The 19,820-nt window shown below is 38.6% G+C and overlaps 1 protein-coding gene across 1 annotated transcript; it reads right to left on the minus strand.

Moving 5' to 3' along the window:
• Window positions 1–991: 991 nt before the first annotated feature.
• On the minus strand, window positions 992–18,652 carry NMBR (neuromedin B receptor). Its single transcript, XM_036380420.2, has 3 exons — window positions 18,237–18,652; window positions 3,886–4,234; window positions 992–1,582 (listed from the first exon to the last, which is right to left on the minus strand). The coding sequence occupies exons 1-3, from the start codon at window positions 18,650–18,652 to the stop codon at window positions 1,181–1,183; spliced, it is 1,167 nt and encodes a 388-aa protein (XP_036236313.1). The 3' UTR covers window positions 992–1,180.
• Between the last annotated feature and the right edge of the window lie 1,168 nt (window positions 18,653–19,820).

Raw genomic sequence — 19,820 nt, forward strand, 5'->3', positions numbered from 1 at the left:
GAGTGGTTATGACTGGGGATTTTTTTTCCTAGATAATTAGCTAGAACACTTACAGTTTACATCAATATAAGTTCTCACTGCTTTAAAATTTGGGTAGGGATATAACTAGTCTTGAAAAAAGAGAAATTGCAAAAGAAATTTTGAACTTTAGGTGATTCTCAGAGTTACAAACAGAACTAAATAAGTGCAAGTGTATTATTAAGGACAAAGGGAAAAATGAATGGATACACTGCATTAGCACTTCATCTTTTGAAATTATAAGACTAGCAACTAATTCCAAAGTCCAATCTAAATTTCTAGTGTACTCTCTAGTATTCACCTTAGAGAAGTCACTGCAGAAGAACAGGATACAGTGTTGTGACAGAGACAGATCTGTGCTGGAGCAGTTCCACCCAACTGTAAAGAAAAACATACTTAAAATTACATTTGGCTCATGAACTGACCATAAAAAATTACTTCCACAAGGTGCCTTTGTCTGCTATTACTGCCCCTTCTAAGAAAGACATTGTGAGCACCTTCTCTCTGGAGCTCAGACATGAAAGCTAACCTCTCACCTGGCTTGGGAATGATTATTTGTCAGATTCTATGCCACTGTATAAGGGGGGGATTTAGCTCTGACACCCCTCTTCAAACTTTTATATGAACAGCCTTGTATAAGTAGCGGCAATAAGCTTCAGTCATCGTGTCTATTTGACTACCTGTGCTGACATGTGAGCTGAATAAAGAAAATATAAATTAAAAATAAAAGTTTAATGGAATCCAAAATGCCTAACAATCTTAATCATCAAAGCTAGCACACACACCACAGAGCTAAAGTCATGCAAACTCGATTAAAGCAAAACATGAGCCTGGATCAATATTCAGTTAAAAATACATATTTTGATATCAGAAAATCTATACTTTTTAAAGCAATGTTTTATCAGATACACTGCTTTCCTTTATGTAAAACATATATCAGTATCTCCTTTAAAGTACAATATTATGTCAGTCAGTTTTGTTTTCTCAATAAAACATACTCTTCACTTCTAAGAGTCAGATGGTGTGAAATAACCTCATATTGGCCAGAATTTAACAGACCCTCTCTTCTGAGGAGTGTCTAAGAACAAGAGCCAAAAGTGACTTACAAGCTGCAAAGGAAAAGTTCAGATTTGTTTCACAGTCAAAAATCACACTCATTAGATCATAATGACATTTCTTGTTTCAAGTTGTGCCCATTCAGTTGTGTCATGGTAGTTACTGTGTTCCTGGTATTGCTTTTCAGGGAAGTCATTTGAATGGCAGAAGAGTTGCACAAGTAGCTGGCAGATCTCTCTTTCTGAGCTTTCTTCCTGCAGCAGAGCTGGTTGTTGAAATGTCTTCTAAAACTCTCACTGAGGAAATACAGTGCGAATGGGTTGACACAAGAGTTGCAGAAGCTTAGCACTCGGGCCACTAAGGTAACAACCATATGTCCCATTGATGGATCAATCTTATTGTAATTAAAGGATCTGTACATGTATAGCACGTGGTTAGGAAACCAGCAGATAGCAAAGAAGCCAACAAAAACTAAAACAATTTTTGCCAGACGCTTCCGAGTTTCCATCTATAAAAAGATGAAGAGAACCCAAATGAACAACAACACACAGAGCTATCCCACATAACAGGTTTCATTAAAATATGTAGCATTTTGCTATATTAGCTTCAGCAATTATCATGAGTAAGGCCAGCAAAAATGCTTCCTTCAGGGCCTGAATTACTTTTGCTATCTCATTTACTTTCCTTTTCCTCTTTCAGTTAACTTTCAGTGAACTTTCTTGGCTGTTTGCAGTTACAGAAGGTTGCTCTTTCTATATGATACACACAGCAAGGGTGATTCATGACCCAAGGAAGCACTGGGTTTTATCCTGTAAGCATGCACCAAAGGGTGTTAGAAAAGGAACCTTTTCTGATGAGATCTCAGTGCTTGGCTCAAAACTTAAGTTTTAGTTAGAAAGCTATTTAGAAATAGCTTCTGGCTTCAAAATATAGACGTATCATGAGATACTAGGGTGTTAGCTACACAGTGGTACTCATATCCCTTTGTTTTTCACTGAGGGTCTCAGCTTGCACCTCTCTCCTGGGGAAACCACCAAAATTGTATTATACCATCTGAAGCATATTAATTCCAGGGTAAGGTGAAAGGTTCCATTAATTGCAATAACATCACAAAATGTACCTTAATTGCAGTGCTAAGGCATAACAGATTACATTGTAAATACTGAAAGTGGCTGGAAAGATGGCACAATAAGAGCCTACACAGAGGTTTCAAACTGAGAGAGGGAGATAAACTGGCTGGGTAGAAGGCCCCAAAGAGAAACAGAAAATTTCCTCATATTCCTCATAAAAGATTTTTTATGTATATCAGGTATGAAATTTTGCAGAGGAAGGAAAGTTTTGTACTCTGCTCAATTTTCTGGGAAAAAAAGAAAAAACAAACAAGTGAATTTATTCTAACATTTTTTTCAAAACCTGTGAAATTAATTATTTTCTTAGGTCTATCTAAACAAAAAACTGGGGAAATCAAAAAAAGATGGGAAAACTCTTAACATTCAAATTTGGTAGCATTTGCACTCAGACAGATTGCAAGAGCAGACTAAAAGGTGCAGAAGTATAGTGTGAATATCACACTTGGCTTAAAGAAACATGAGCTGATAAGCAATGGTCTGAATTTATTTCCTCTTGCTGGGAGATATGTAAGTCCACCAGACTTTTCTATTCTTCAGAGCCTCATAGATTAACAAAGAGAAAAAAAACTAAGTGGAATGAAAAAATGTGTTCTTACTTTGAAAATACATGTGAATTTAGAAATGTGGTATAAATTAAATATTGTTTCCATCCAGAGGGTTCAGCCAAAAGGCGCTCTCTATATTTCACAGGGAAATAAAATAATACATGAAGTGCTAATATATATGCACTTTTGACAAGAAACAGACTAGAGTAGAAATGAAATGTAGCTCAAAAAGGACGTTAAGGAATGTAGTCTTTTGAAAAGAATGTGTGCATGCAAAGAAATTTCTGAGTATGAAAGTAGTTGTCTAAGTTACTGGCAGAGAAAACAATTCAAAACTGTTTAAATTGGCATAATTCTTTTTCTCTATCAGTACTAATGCTTTTGCAAAGCAGCTGAGGTACTTTCACTGCAACAGCTGTTGCTTGTACATATGTGTGTTCCTGCTAATGTTACTATCTTGTTGCTTCCTGTGCCTTACGGGGAAGATCGGCTTTGTCTAGCATTTTGAAATGGTTTGTCTCAAAGATATACAAAATCTATACCAAGAGTTTTATAGCATCTCTAACAGAAAAGATATTAGAAAAGTGCAAGTTCAATATTGTATCCAAGTAAAAAAAATCAGTTAATGCTCTATGTTCATGTTTCCAGCACTCCTTAATCTGAAAAGAATCTTAGATCCCCTAAATAAAGTTTTCCCTGCCTATGTCAGTTTTCTCATTTCCAAGGACAAATAAAAAGGACAATTCTCAAAACATTCATGTAAGATTTCTTTTCTAAAATGACTGCCTATAGAGGCAGGTGAAGCCACCATCATTGACAAAAAAACATCATTCCTCAGTAAGAATACAAGTAGTGGTTACAGTAACAGCACATACAAACCAATCTCATTTGCTGTTAGGAATGTGCATTCATGGCAATGAATTTATAATTTTCCTTGTTCATATTCATTTACATACTGGGCTTAATATTGAGTAATTGTGAAAAATCTTGAGATAATCCTTGGCTTATTTCATGTGGAAACTGAACTAATCCTCTGCAAAATCCAACAACTTGGATGTTATAATTCCTTTACTTTCATTCATAAGTGTATACAGCACACAAGTCTTTTACCAGGATGTAAAAAGCAAATTGCTTACCTGTCTTTTGGAATGCTCACTGTGTTCCCCAGGGATGTTGTGAGCACTTTTTATTAAACTCTTTGCAATATGATAGTAGTAGATAGTGATAATTACAAGAGGGACAAGGAAATACACAAGGAAAAGCAGCACAGAATGGATCTTTGGGTGCATGTCGTCTGTCATGGGGTATGGTATGCATGCTGTGAAAGTGGCATTATCTGTGTCATTGATGTGAGCCAGTTCAGAGAACACTGCTTCAGGAACTGCCAGGAGCATGGAGATTACCCAGATGGCAGTGGCTTTGAGACAAGTCCACAGCACTGCACTGGAGGTCTGGATGTCCATGGGATTTACAATTGCTTTGTACCTGAAATTGACCAAAATTCAGACAAAAATTAAAAGGTATTCAAATTCAACATGCGATCCACAAGCTTACTTCATATATTTGATTAAAGCAATGTCATATTTTTTTCTAATTTGAAATGTCAAGGGGCTTTTAATCTTTCTTTAACTTGCATTCTCTAAATCTCCACCTTTTTTTTTGCATACACTCATCAGAGGAGGCAGAAGAAAACCTGGATACAACCTGTGTCTGTAGGTGCCAATTCTGTGCCAGTGTGGTGGAAGTGAAGAATCAGCTATGGCTCTACCCTTTCCTTCTTCAAATACCCAAATATCCACATGTGCATCCTACTTCTATATTCCACGTGTACCAGCACATGCACACTTAGTGCACACTTTCCTCAGCTCCTGAAGCCCAGGGCTCTCTCTTGCTGCCACCACAACTTTCCCACTCCAGGACATTCCCAGCCCCCCTCAAAGGAATATATGCATCTTCATAAAGTCAGGCATTTATGACTCCCAATGGCCTGTGCAGAAAGTATAAACTCCTACATAAAGTAAACATTTCCACATCAATAGCTGGAAGCTGCTGCTCTACACTGCATTTTGGAAAACAGTCTCATAATGTATGATTGCATATAAACCTTTGTGGAACTGATAATTTCATAGCCTCTGCAATGGAAACAGGAATAATTGCAGAGAATGGAAATATCACTCTAGAGCAAAGTAAAATAGAAGTAGATATAGCAAGCAAAGTAATAGAAGTAGACTTTGGTCAGGAATTTTTTATTTTAAAAAATAATTTCAGGAGGTGATACAAAGTCAAACTTTCCACAAGAAAATGTAATTGTTATAAGGAAAAATAGAATTTGAGAAAAATATTTCAAGGATGCCTTAAAGCTCCACTTACATTTTTAATTTATTTTAATTTTTTTAAATGTAAGTAAATTATGCTTTAATATTTTTATGAAAAACTAAATCTTAAACAAAGGTTATACAAGACATTTCATTTTGTCTAAGCTGTGGCAATATGGAAGCTCAGGGGATTTTTCTTAACTGCATTAATTTTCTTGTTTCTACTTTCAATTCAATTGGGATGGCTGTTACTTCTTCTGAAAGAACAAAAGTTTTGAGAAAAGGAAAAAATGATTCTTCTTTAATATTCAAGGAAAAGTTTAACAGCATAAGGAGAGTCAGTACAGGTTCATACTTCAGGTACATAACTTTGCTCATCCTCAAGTGTTTGTAGTCTGTGAAGAAGTATGAATCACTTTCAACGAGTGATTCAGATTTTAGTTCTATAAAATCACCCTCTAGGTTGCTTGGGTTTTTTCTCTGCTAGCTACACAATGAACTTAGATTAAGGAGAAGAGTAAGTTAGATTCCTCTACTTTGTGATAAAATTCCATATCCATGTATATAGATAGATGTACATGCCTATGGATGTACAAATACATACAAGAATGAGCAAGTGACTAAATACTTACCAAGGATTAGTTTATACCCAAATATAACTTGGTTGCTGAAGGGAATGATGATAAATGGAACTGTGATCCCAAACACCCCTCAGAGCTAATTTGCAGGTCCTGACAGGTAGTTCATAGCCCTTCAACACCTTAAGCAGCTGTTTGCAACTGGCTATGCCATGAAAACATCTGGAGCAGAGCACTATCATGGTACCCAAGGAAACCTTTCCTTCACAGAATATGTCAGTCAAAATGTGTGTTGGGGTTCTCTTTCTCAGGTTTGTGATAAATCATATGATCATTAAATAATTAAAAATAATGGCTATTAATGTTCATATCCTCTCTAAATTCAGAGATGATTTTTACTGTATTTTCATCCCTATCATGGAATAGAAAACACAATCAGCAAACTGTCTCTGTTAATTTATAGTTACCATTTCTGCTAACACATAGAGAGAAACTCCCTGGACACCAAGGTGCAAAGAAAGCCTTTATACTGCCATAGGAAGGACAGAAGCTTCTGCACAAAGCATGAATACTCCCCAGCACAAACTGTGACCTTATTATTCAATAATTGCTTCCTATTGCTGTCTGCCTTTATTTCATTACATAAAGACAGACCCTCTATTTTTGAGATGATGTCAAGTCCTTACATCTGTTCATTTTTTAAAAAGTTTGCATTCTTAGGAGAGAGCCAGTTGCGGATTTTGGGGTATTGGATAAAAGCAATGTTTGTTGTACAGATTTTTTTTCCTCTCCTTTTCCATTTCATGGCTTCAAAATATTTTGACCACGGTCCTATGACCCAAGTAAATGACCACATCACAAATAATTCTTTTAACAGCAAATTGGCCTAGTTAATCTCTAAAATTGAATAATTTTTCAGAAGTCTTTACATTAGCAGAAGATGTGACATATATTTGTACTTTGGCATATATTGCTGTTTCAGCAAATAGTATGCTTTTCCCTGAGCCATAACTTACTCCAAGTGGAAAGGCATTGAAGCAGAGTGCCCCTTTTCACAAAACAGATGAGTTTAGTGCAAAACAAATCCCTCCTTTCATTCCACTTGCTACTTTAGTGGCTACAAGGTGGCACTCTTCCTAGGATCAGCCCTTCACAGTCAGTGTCAAGAAAAATGCACTGTGTTTTACAAAAAACCTGTCATCTTGTTTATATCTTTAAAAAACTATAGAGTGAAAAGAAACAGGTTACAGATAAAATGAAATGTAAACTGAGTGGAATGAGAAGTGTTCCCACAGTGAAAACCCAACCTCTTCCTTTGTATAAAACCAGCGCAAGGCTAAAACATACCACCAACCATTCAAATTACAAAGACCATCCATTTATTTTCCATAAAAAAAAAAGTCAGTAAATTAGACTAACAGTGCAAATTAGTCAAATTAGTAAGTAAATTCATATTTTCTTTTACTTCACTGATGAAAAAGAGAAAATTGTAGGCTGCCATGAAGTTCAGGAAATAATTATAAATATGCATTTGGTTTTAATTAAAAGCTGTCATGTAAATTCTGTCTTCCTATATCTTCTGTCATTATCACTGTTAACAAAGCAACCCCAACTCAGGAAACTCTTCCTGCCTTTGAAGCTGTGGTTTCTGCCAACAGATACAAGCACAAACTCGCCCACTCTCTTTCAGCAGATTGCTTTAAAATGGGAAAAAAAATTATACAAAAAAACCAATCTCCTCCCTTCTACACAATCCCAAAATAAATTCATGAAAAGAATATCCTCTTTCTCTAGAGATAGAACATTTTGCTACCTTCTAAACTCTAATCTATTTTATCTACTTCTCCTGACCTTTGTTTTCAAAGACTTTCTAAAGGTATTTCTCAGCTCCAAATTAGAATGGAAAGCTCTACTCCTGTTTCTGCTGCATCCACAATGCTGTTTCCCTCCCACACAGCTGATTTCAAAAGAAGGTGCTCCTTTACTAGACCTGCGCTGTCCTTCCTTTGCTTTCCTACCTCTTCTTCTAGAGTACTTTGTTGTGATGACCTTAAAGAAAACTAAACAGAAAACCCCAAAATAACTAGTCAATACTTAGGCAGCCACTGGAAAATAGCCTACCATTCTAACTTGATTAGCCTCAATATCTCCTTGCCCTTTTGATTCTGCATGGTCTCTTGTCCTTTTTTAAAAACCCTTCAGGTCACGGACTTCTTCTTGCTGTCTATATAGTACCTACCACAAATAGTACCCTAAATTATCACCTAATTTCCTACATGACATCACAATGAAAATAAATATAATAATGAAGTGTCAGAAGCCAGGCAGGGAAGTTTCACATTAATTTGCTTTAATTTTCATTTTAATCCTGGAGCTGGAGGGGTTGGTACTATTTGCCTCATTATAAATAAGCTTTTTAAAGTGATGTTGTTGTGTCATCGTACTGCATTTCCTGCAAACTAGAGTAATTTATCAAAACCATTCATATGTTAGTCTTTTATTGTGTCCCTGCATGGTGCTTTCAAACACAAAAATTTTAACAACATAAAAGCTTATAAATATATCCAAAAAGGAAACCTCGTTGTGTAATCAGTACTTGTTAAAAATACTCATATCATGTCCAGTTGCAGTCCACTCTACAGTAAAATGAAATTTTGGATGTTCCAAAGCCCTTTTCCTTTTATGGGCAGTTCTATTGGCCCAACTCCTGCTGAATCATTAAGAGCACAACAATTTATCTAGCTGAAAACATTGTGGTATCATTTTATCACTGGAATTGAGATGTGCATTGTTCTATTTTATTCTTATAAATGCTTGCAATGTAAAGTACATTTCTCTTTTTTTGCCAGGTAATGTCAATATTATTCTGTGCTTATCTCTTGAGAGCAATGAATTGCATTTACTCAGGAATGAGCATCTCTGAGGTCTGATAGTGAATACAATGAACAATATTTGAAATGCAGACTAGAAGACCATGTGCAAACACACTTAAAGTCAATTTCAATGACATGTGTTCTATGTTTCTCAGGGGGAAAATCTTAAGATTTTCCTAAGTGGAAAAAGTTTTCCACTCTGTAAAAATACACTCTGTTGAGCCAAAGACTATCAATAATGGTTCAACGCTTGTTGATGATTTCTCCACCCTGAAAAGAATCAAACCAGAAGTTTCCCAGGATGGTGGAAGGGGTTTTTTCTGTATGAAGTGTATTACCTGTCCTGTCCACCCAGTGTTTCAGAGGAGAAATCCTCTCTTTCCTTTTCATTTTTTCTTCTCTTTCTACTTCTGCTACTTACTATTTGCCTCACATCAGCTAACTATGCTTCTTATGAGCTTGTGCAAATCTTGCAATGCCAGCTCATTGCCTGCAATCTGGACTTTACTTCTACTTCTCTAAAGCCATTCATTGATACCTGCACTAGTTAAAAGCACGAGTTAAAAGTACCTTAATTAATTTGTTCAATTCTGCTCCTGAAAACAATATTAGTAAGTTGTTTCACCAGCTATTATTCAAAAAAGTTCATATATGTCAGTATTTCCAGTAAATTTATATTTAAGTCTGATAATTTCAAGTCACTGATGAACATGTCTTAAGCATATCTTAAGACAGACTAATAGGTCTTCATTAGAGTTGCAGTTTCTCTAAGTTTCTACTGTGAAAAGGAGGAGAGGACAGAGGAGAACCAAATCTAATAAAGATGCTACATCTATATGAGCAAACTAAACAGTGCCACAGTCTATTTTTAGGCCTGGAGGCCAAACATCCATGACTATTTAATTAATCTCTCTAATTGCCCAGTACAAGACCACCACATCCAAACAAATTAGGAAGTTTACACTTCTATTGGTAATGGCCACTGGGCTTGTGTTTAATCCTGAATCATGCCTAGAAATTGTTTAGAGAATACTGATTGACCCAGGTCAAAACCACATCATGGACTTCTACAAAACCAGTTTGACAAGTGTCTGACTGCCAGTCCTCAGTTCCATGCCCTGGCACTGTTGAATATGGGTTTGTGCATATATAGATAGATATACACAGACATATGTATGTGCATTAAAAAAAAAAAAAAACACACACACTTTCAGATGCCTGAAAACATCATCCAGCAGCCTTACACAATGGCTGGCCCATCCCAACCCACTGTGCCCATTCTTGACTTTTAAACTAAGCAAGCTTATTTCCCCTGCTGTTCATGCCAGGAGCTCCCTGGATTGCATCTACTCTGTTTGCACCTAAGCTTCATTTACAATCCATTGTAATGCACAATTAAGCGCATTAAGCACAGCCAAAGTTAAGGGGTCTGATCTCAAAGTTATGTTTAAATAATGGCTGGGGTACACCAAAGTCATCACCCTTCACAAAACTGCCACGGCAAAGGCAGCTCTGGCATGTGGCCTCTCCAGGAACAAAATGGTGCAGCCAGGGTGTCCTGGGAGCCATTGCCCAGGCCACTAGACAGTGACTCAAAATTAACATTTCACCTGTGAGGAGAGAACTTTATTTTTAGCCTGCTGCATCACACAAACAACTCTATATACTATTTCCCAAGGGAAAGTATAAGGAAGTTTAGCATGAGTAGTTTCTTGGCTTCTATCACCTTTCTCGACTATTTATCTCATTCCAGTGCTAACTCTGGATTTGGATTCTGCTCAGGAGGGGTGGAGGAATGAGGGGAAAGTCAGTACCTAGGCTAGATATTAGGCCTTGCAATGTGTGCAGCCTGGACAAGCTTATGTACTTTTTGGCTTTGTCCCCTGGTTCTCTTTTCTCCTGTTAAAAAAGCTTAGGAAACCACAACTAACCTTGTTTAAGTCTTTCAGGGTTTATAGTCTCAGTCCTGAAGGGTCAAAGAACTTGGAGAAAAGAGAAATACATTTCTCCAAATGAGTTTGATCCAAATCCCGTTGATACCCCAACCTTTAGACTGATGACACAGAGTTGCATGCTTGTCTGCATATTTACTATGTGCTTACTGCATGTCTCTCAGCAAAAATATCTATACATACTTGAATGAAAAAGATCTCATAAAATCATCACTGCTGGATCAGAAGGCCAATAAAAATATCAACTACAGAAACTAGAGTGTCTGAAAGAAGAAATCCCAAGTGTAAAATGTGCTTAGTGCTATTTTACCTTTATAAAGTTTTTGTTGTTACAAAACAATTTCTCCCATTTCATTGATGAATTCAGTTATAATCCAGGCCACAGCAGATAACATACTGTTGTGGAGAACATCACATGGTCAGATAATTTTTAGAAATTTTACAGGCCAGGAAGAATTAAATAACCAAACCTCTATTAATATACCTAGAACAGACTTAGATTTTCCCATTTGAGAATATAGACCCTAAATCTCTAATTTCTAAATTCAAAAATCAGTAAATTCATCTGTTTGCTCCAGTATTATCATCTAAAAGCTCTACTTTCTCTCTTTTAAACACATTTCCAGTTCAATTTTATTTGCAACTTCTGATCTTGGGCTGCCCTGTAATCAGTGTAGATGGAAAATACAGAAGTACACACCATGGTAAAAAAAAAAAAAAAAAAAGGAATATAAAAACATTATAGAGGGAAAAGTTAATGTAGCAATCCTTAAAATGCATTTAATCAAATAAACTTGGAGCCAAAACACAAGCATGAAACTATTCTTAAAAAACACTATGAAAAGCAGTTGGAAAAAAATGAAACGATATTTGGAATAATCATGTGAAGGAAAAGATAAAATTATGTGAGATACAATTACATCATATCAGAATAACCCATTTCTCTTATGTTTATACACACACCACAATTTTATTTTGATACATGCTCATACAAACCTAGAAATACACAAATCTACATGCAGCAGCTGCAATTATGAAAAGCTTTTGTGGACTGTTTATCTTGTTGTTATCTCGGACACCTGAAAAGTTGTGTCAACTTAGTTCCAAAATATGCTTCTCTTCAATGGACACCAAAGTAGGTTTCCTCTTATTTCTACAAATTTAATGAAGAACTTACTTGCTATTTGTAATTACACTGTCAAATTACATTGAATCTCAGCATGGTTTAGAAGCTGCATGTTTAGACCTAGGGATTGTGACTACGTATACCTTGTTTCATTAATACAGATAAAAACCCATAAAATAATTTAGCACAAGAAATATATAATCTGGTTCTGCAGCAGAACTCATAAATACACAAGTTCTTCTGTAATTAAACAATTTAAAATGAAGATTCAATTAAGTTATCCCTTTCAGGAAGATATTGAAGAGTTCCATCACACTGCAGAGATGTATTATTTATTCTCTAACAAACTTATAATGTGAAATCTTTTCCCTAGACAAAGCACTGGTAGAGCATACTTGATCTTTGACATCATTTCTGAGGATCTGCTAAATGCTGACTTGAGAATTCCAGCATTCCAATTCATATTAACCCATTGCAGTGTAATAGATAAGGGAATCATGTACCACATTATGCTGAGGGGCAAACAAATAAAATAAATGAATGGTGATATCCATGCTTGTTAAGAATTGGGCTGGATCTGCTGTTTAGCAGCTATTTTGTCTGTCACAGACACAGGCTTTTACTGAATAGCTCAAAGCAGCAGGAAACAGGAGGGATGGTTTTGAAGCTGTTTCTCCCTGTTTAGGTTGCAGCCTACAAAAGGCAATCCAAACACCACCATTTGCAATAGTTAAAACAAAGTGGCTTCTGCCAGCTCAACACAGGCACTGCATTGATCACTGACTGGGATAAACACCACAGCCATTTCTCACTTCACCATCCTCAACCTGAGCTGTTTCTCTGTGGGTTGGAGAGTACACACAGGACATGCACAAAGGCAGGAGTTTAACAGATGCATGTGTCTGTATGAAGTTTGAGAAACAGTTGCCTAACTTGGCAGGAAAATGTTATTTGCTGAGAAATCATTTTCAGCTGTGCAAAGACAGTCACAAGAGGAACTTCTCCAACGGCTGATTTGAATTGCCTGGCTTGGACAATATTACCCTATAATAGTTAACTCCTTAATCTACTCCAGACATAAAATTATTTCTGCAACCTCTAGGTCTAAACATGTTGGGGAGGTGGTGGTTCTGCTATCTCTCTTTTTTTCTGGAATATTTTACATCGTACTCCTTTTATCTGCATAAGATAGATATAAATTAATTGGAAAATTATTGGGTGGGGACAGGCCTCATTGTCTCATTTGACAAAGGTTTTCTGGGAAGCTTTATTTTGAGAGTCAATTTGCATATATGAACTAAAAGGCAAGTTGAAAAAATGTGACAGACAAAGCTTGCCAAACCTCTCCTAAATTTCTTTTGCATTGCCTGTTATTGCATAATTATAACCATACTGCTATAGCCTACAGTGAGAGAAACATCTGGACCATCATTTATTTTAATGTACTTTGCTAATTCATTCATTCAATACACTTACCTCAAGTGTTACGGTATCTAAAATAAATATTTATAGAATATCATAGTTCTACTTGGTCCGTGTATTTTTGTTTTCCCATCTACTGTATAGTGCTAAGGAATAGTTTTTCACTTGTAATCTTCCATTTTACCTTTGATTATTTTTTATTTATTATTTGATTAATTATAAGTAATTTTCAATATGTCATTTATTACTATTTTATTCATAAGAAGTCCTTAGTTCCTGACTATCAGCTATTAGAGCTCAAAAGGAAATCACGTCCACTGTTCTGCTTCACCTGCTTCACTACATGTAATAAGAAATGAAGATTTTATATTTTTCAATCACTGTATTTCAGCCTGAATCAGCATCTGCCATAATAAAAGAAGAAACTAAAAATAAAGTGTGAGAAAAGTAAAAAGAAGTTTTCATTAAAGTGATATTACTAATGAAAAAACCAAAGAAGGGGTTTAGCAGAAGGTAGTAGGGCAGCTTTTCACACTTCAGAATATTTCCAAAGTTCCTAAAGAAAAGGAGATTATAGACAGACTAGCAAACTGAACCAAACCAGATTTTGCTATCAGATTCATCAGAAGTCAGCACAGAGTGCAAACATGCAAAAAACATTTTTTATTTTTTTTAGATACAGAGTGCAGTCTCCCAAATCTAAAACAAATATAAAGAAAGAAATAGATGGAACAAATAGTTTAGATATGAAAATCTATAGAATTCATTTTAAGCATCTCAGGCACTATATTTAGCTATTTAAGTATGAATTTAAATTTTCAAACTGTTACATGTTAATCAAGTATTTGTCTCATCAAAGGTGTCTATGTCACATTACTTAAAAAGAAAGCAAATACAATGCAATTCCAATTGTAGTAGGGTGAGTTCAGCTTTGCTGTCTCCATTAGAGTGCAGCAGAACTGCATTAGATCTAACATATTTAAATTTTTCATTAGAAATAAAATTCAGTGTAAGAAAAGAAACATAATTAAATTTAATCCTATTTTTACAGATCGCTGAAAAATGAGGCATAAATGACAGCCAAAGAGAAAAGTAAAGACTGTGTAGGACAAATTAAAGCTGGTTGCAGGGGCTGCTGTTTATTCCTCCAAAGGCTATTCACTGCAGATGTCTTGGCATTTTGTGGGCACCACACAATAATGCAGTAATGCCAGAGGTGCACATTGTAGCACCCAGTCTTAATTCACTGCACCCAGAGCTGTCCACACCAAGGTTAAAATGTCATCCAGACCTCTAACTCGGAAAAGCATCCTGGAAACACCTTTCCATACTGCCCTGCTTAAGTTCTTACCCTACTTAGATTCCTTCCCATGCACAAAACAGCAAGATCCCTCTCCCTGAGAATAAGATGATGATCCCTAGGGGCCTGGTTTGCCTTCTGAGCTAAATGTATGGTCCATCATGGACACAAATTGGAAGAACACTTCATGCAGCATTTAAGCAAGTTCATTGCATGGTTCAAGTCAGGTTCATCCCTGGCTTCTGCCCTTTTTGCAGTGAGGAGATGCTGGCACATATTTTCTTCATGTGTGCCATGCTGCAGTCCCTCTGGCAAACATTTCTCACTTCTTTACTTTTATCCTTCTTACCAAAGACCACACCAAGTCCTGAGATGTTCTCATCAACATCCTTGCCAAAACTGCAGTCCATGGGCCCTGGACTAACAAGCTCATCAAGGCCCCATTTATCAATTCTTGTCCCACCACATCTTTAGGAAGTGCATCCCTGGTCACCATGCACCAGCTCTGAGCACTTTTAGGGTGTGCTGAGTGCCATTAGGAGTGTTCTGTCCTACACTCCCCTTAGTTCCCCTCTTTTTTTTTCGTACATTTTTGTCTTTCAGCCCTCTTACTTTTCCTCATTTGTCATCCAGTCTATTAAGTTTTCTCTTTCTGTTGCCCACTCTCTCTTTTTCCTTTGGTTTATAAACAAGAGAAATATTAAGGTCTGTAAAAGTGGTTTGGTTTCTCCACCACAGAGAAAACTCAGTGGCCATGACAGGCAGCATTGCTGTCCCTACGCATCCTGCATGGCAGTGAGAAGGGACATCTGGCTCAGCAGCACATCTCCTGTGCTGCCTTCTCCATCCCATAGGAGAGGGAGACTGCATCCTGCTCTGACACCAAAATCCTGTACCACCAGTGCCACGACTGCATCATCTCTGCTGCCACCATCCCCACCTGCACCACTGACCTCCCACCCCTCTCTGCCCCAACAGAGTAGGGCTGCAGCAGGGCACCTCTCCCCACACCTGGCAGCCAGACCTCCAGGAGCTCAGGGGTGGGAAGAACCAGCTGCTATTCCTGTGATGGGGATGGGGAACCTCAGGCAGATATCCTGCTAAATCCCATCTGCATGGAAGGGAGGTCTGGAAAGTGTTAAAAATCACATATTACATTTGTACACGCACATAAAAACCCCCAAACTAAAACTCAAATAACCTCAATACAAGATAATGAAGCTTCCAAATAAAAAGTGCATGTTTGTCACACCGAAAGCATTACTGATGCTGAAAAGGACTTCTGTGACAAAAAAAAATCTGTATGAAATCAAGAAACTTTACAAAATATATACATATGCAACTATATACTACTACTTTTACTGAAGTAAAAGTAGTAGTATATAATTTTTCTTCCTTCAGTTTGTTGGCAACAATCATTCAGAGTTTGCAGCTTCTGTAGCTACTTCTGTTAAATGTATCACACACAAGGAAATCATTATGCAGAATTTCCACATAAACAATAAGTATTAGTTTGACTGTGGAAACCAAGACAACCTCCCTCATCCTAATTTACACAAGCATGCTCCAAAGAATCCTAAGTACTCCTAAATCTGTTCTGTAGTGTAATCAGTGTCTGGCATTCTATACAGCCTCATGGTTACAAGAGCAAAAAGCATGAAGGGCTTTAATTAAAATGTACTTTGAATATTATCTGTGAAAGAAGGGGCCACTAAGAAGACATTGTGCACCAGACCAAATACTGGATTGTAATGGAGCCCTCTTGGTGGCATCACTGCTTACAAACTGCTAACATCCTACCCTAGATCCACTTATCTGGAGAAAACACTGCCTACAGCCAGGCCTCACCTCTCAGCACCTCTTGGGTGCAGGATGCTGCCAACACTTCTGATCTGCCAGCATAACTACCCACAACAGATCTAGTTACGACACACATTAGAATCTGGCTATAGATTAGTGTCACAGAAACCCTTCCACAGAATTGCCTCCCCTCTAGTCCAACACAAGTGTTGTACAAAGAGTAGATTTGATTCCAACCCAGACACAGCTGAAAGTTCGGCCAGCTTCATTCAGCAATCTCCTGGACCCTAGGAGACTGGTCTCTGAAGTCAGTGGAAGATCTTCTGACTGGAAAATAAAAGTTTTTTTATCTCAGTGATCTAAAATAAAACTACAAATGTTAAAGAAATGTTGTAAATTCCTAGTATAACCATTTCTGACATTGGCATATACTGTGGAGTCTAAAATACTGGAGAAATGTATTTATTATGAGCTTATTTGGTCTCAGCACTCCAACTGTAACTGTTTTTTAGTATGTGCAATTCTAGATGCATAAAGCATAAACAGAGTCAGTATTTTAAATTCTTGACTCTTTACTGATATAAAAAGAGGGATATAAAATTATCTGGAAAAAAATCAAGCAGTGAATGTTCCAAAGCTATATAAAAAGCAAATGAATGAATCCTTAAACACTAAATCAACAGCATTCTCTCATGTTACATTTCTCTAGAGAAATGATCTCCACTAACTTCTTCCCTTTTCAAACAAGATGTACACCACAAGATATTAAGGAGTGGAAATAGAGCAGAAAGAGAACTGCAGGGTTTCCTTGGATCTGTAAGGACAGATTTTGAAATACTATTTAACTGAGATAATCACAGAGCTACAGGTGTTCACTTTAAGATATGTTTTGCAATCTCTTCTTCAAAACCATAACCCATTTTCACAAGTTACAGTCTTTATAGACAAATACGTTAGGTCCTGATTCAAATAGAGCTGAAATTAATGTTCACTGAAAACTACCCTCAAGTGAAATCAAACAATGGACTGAATTAGCTAAAAGAAAAAAAAAAAAAAAAAAAAAAATCAACAGAAAATAAAGGATTAAAAGTTTTAAACATTAACATCCTAAACATTACTCTAAGTGTGAAGATGTATTTCTAAACTCAACTCTTCACATTATGCACCAATATAATGCAGTGGCTCAGTTCAAAACCCAAGAAAAGAAAATGGATAAATGTCATGTCTCTGGAGAAAGAATTAAACATTTTCATTTCTGGCCCAAAAAATTGCTCAGATAAAAAATAAAGATCATTTCATATAATTTAAGTTAGCAATTACACTGCAAGATTTTGTCTTTCAGAGCCTGAAGCATAGTTCTACAGCCACTCAGTTGCTATAAATTCCTTAAGTACCCATTCACAGTAATTGGGAGGAAAAAATGGGGATTCGGCTTTTTGTTTTTTCCTAATTTGACAAGTACTGGAGATAAAAGTATTACTTTCTAGTTTGTTTGGGGGTATTTCCTTTTTTTTTTCTCCTTCTTTTCTAAAAGTTCAGAAGATAATAAGAATATTGAACAAAAGTTTAAGACTGATAATTAATACAGAGCAATTTGGTGTCCCTGAATTCCCAGAAGCTAAGCTAGTTCTGGCAGTCACCTCTGGTAACCTCCTCTTCTACTAAGCACAGGCACACATATGCACACACATGTGTACAGCTTCTCAGCAGAAAGAAATAAATGGATTAAAAATACATCTGTGCCTAACCTGGTTTAAGTCACTCACTGCCCGTAGACACAACACTGTGACTTGGCAAGGGTCATATCTGGCATCTAAAACCTTAACCTAATTAATAAAATTTCAATATATGGACTGTTACAGGACCATCCCAGAGGTGCAGAAGACAGGGCTAAAGTCAATTCTTGCAGCTGATACCCTGGAAGCTGGGGGCCAGGCACAGCCATTTCCAGATATCCTTTAGCTTCAGTTATTACCACCTAGGGAAGAAGAAGCATGGGCACCTCACAGGTTGGAAAGAGGGGATTGCAAACCAGGGATGCCTTATCTAGAGAGGTGCTTTACCTTTCATCAGCCTTAGCCCAAGTTGCAGAGAGCTGAAGTGGCAGCCCAACTTTCCTACCTGTCAGCACTGAGGGCAGTGAGGGTGAAGACAGAGACACCAACAGAGGTCAGCTGGATGACAGGGATGAGCTTGCAGCCCACTTCTCCAAAAAGCCACTCTTCAGAGAAATACCGGGAGGCATCCACGGGCACACAGGTCACTAGCAGGAGCAGATCACCAGCAGCGAGGCTGGAGATGAAAATGTTGGGCACACTTCTCATGGCGCTGTTGGAAATGAAGATCTTCATGAGGGTGATGTTGCCCAGCAAGCCGACAGTGATGATGAGCAGGTAAAGTGAAGGGATCACACAGCGGATGATGAACACGGCCGTGTCTCTCCCCGGGGACAGCAGGGCTGTGTCGGGCACCAGGCGGACACTCCCATTCTCCCCGAGGGGCACTGCTGTGAGCTCGGGCGGGGGCTCTGGCTCCATCCTACAGCTTCGCGTGGACTGGAGGTCTCCAGGGCAAAGTGCAGTGGGAGCCACAGCAAAGCTTCACCTCTCTGCAAGTCAATCAACTTTCTCCCCCTCCTCTACTGCCTTTCTTCCTACTCCTTCTCTGCCGAGTTTTCTCCCTTAAGAAATGCAGAGGAATGTTTGCCGGAGCAGTGGCCGGGGAGGGAAATAAAAACTCCCTTGCGCTGCCCCTCGGACGAGCCTCTCCCGGTGGGCAGGAGATCCTGAGCCTGGGGGCAGAGGACGCCGTCGGGACAGCCGCCCCCTGCCCGCGTCCCCCGGGAGCGCCCTCGGTGCGCCGCCGCTGCCACCGCGGCGAATGCGCGCTCCGGGCGCCGCCCCCGCGGAGCCGCCAGCGCTGTCCAGCGGCGCCGGTGCTGCCGGGGCTGCCGGGGGCGAGGCGCCGAGCGAGCGCGCTCCTCACTCAGTCGGCAGCACCGGCTTATACCTGGCACGGCGAGGGGCCGCCCCGCCCCGCCCTCCTCCTGCGAGCGCCCGTGCCCTCGCCCCAGCCCCGCGCCGCCGAGGTGGATCTTGCGGGGGAGGGAGAGGCGGATCCCGGAGCTGCCGCCGTCCCGCGGGTCCCAGCCTCGGGATGGGCACGACGTAGTGAGCGGGAGGGGAGAGGGAAGCCGCTCTCCCCGCCGCTGCCCACCGCAAAAGCAGCCCCCGCCAGGCTCTGCCCGGCAAACCGGAGAGCTGTCCGACACGTCGGACAGATCGCAGGATCGCCTCCGGAAACTCGTCTTCCAGCATCTTACTCAGGTGAAACCACAGTGCTTTGAAACGCAGGGTGGCAGGGAGCGAGGGGCGTGAGAATGAAGAGATTTTATTCCTGACATCCAGCGGTGGGGTGTGCATAGATCTTAAAGACATCAGCTGTGTTTAAAGTTTTAAGGTTTGATTTGTGAAGCTGCATTTCATAGTGGTCTTGACTATGGAAAGGGGGACAGGTGATGTGTTTTTAACTATTACTTACTCTGCAAATGGTATAACACAGTGGAGAATGAATTTTGTTTCTATTCTTTGAAGAGTAGAATTTGTCTCTAATGCTTCTTGATTTTCAGTGAGGTAATGTCTTTTACTTCCAAGTGTCTGCACATGTACAGGCTTTCCAAACAGCTCCATCTGTTTCCAGCAGAAG

Source organism: Molothrus ater, chromosome 3, assembly GCF_012460135.2.
Source record: "Molothrus ater isolate BHLD 08-10-18 breed brown headed cowbird chromosome 3, BPBGC_Mater_1.1, whole genome shotgun sequence".
Classification (NCBI taxonomy): domain Eukaryota; kingdom Metazoa; phylum Chordata; class Aves; order Passeriformes; family Icteridae; genus Molothrus; species Molothrus ater.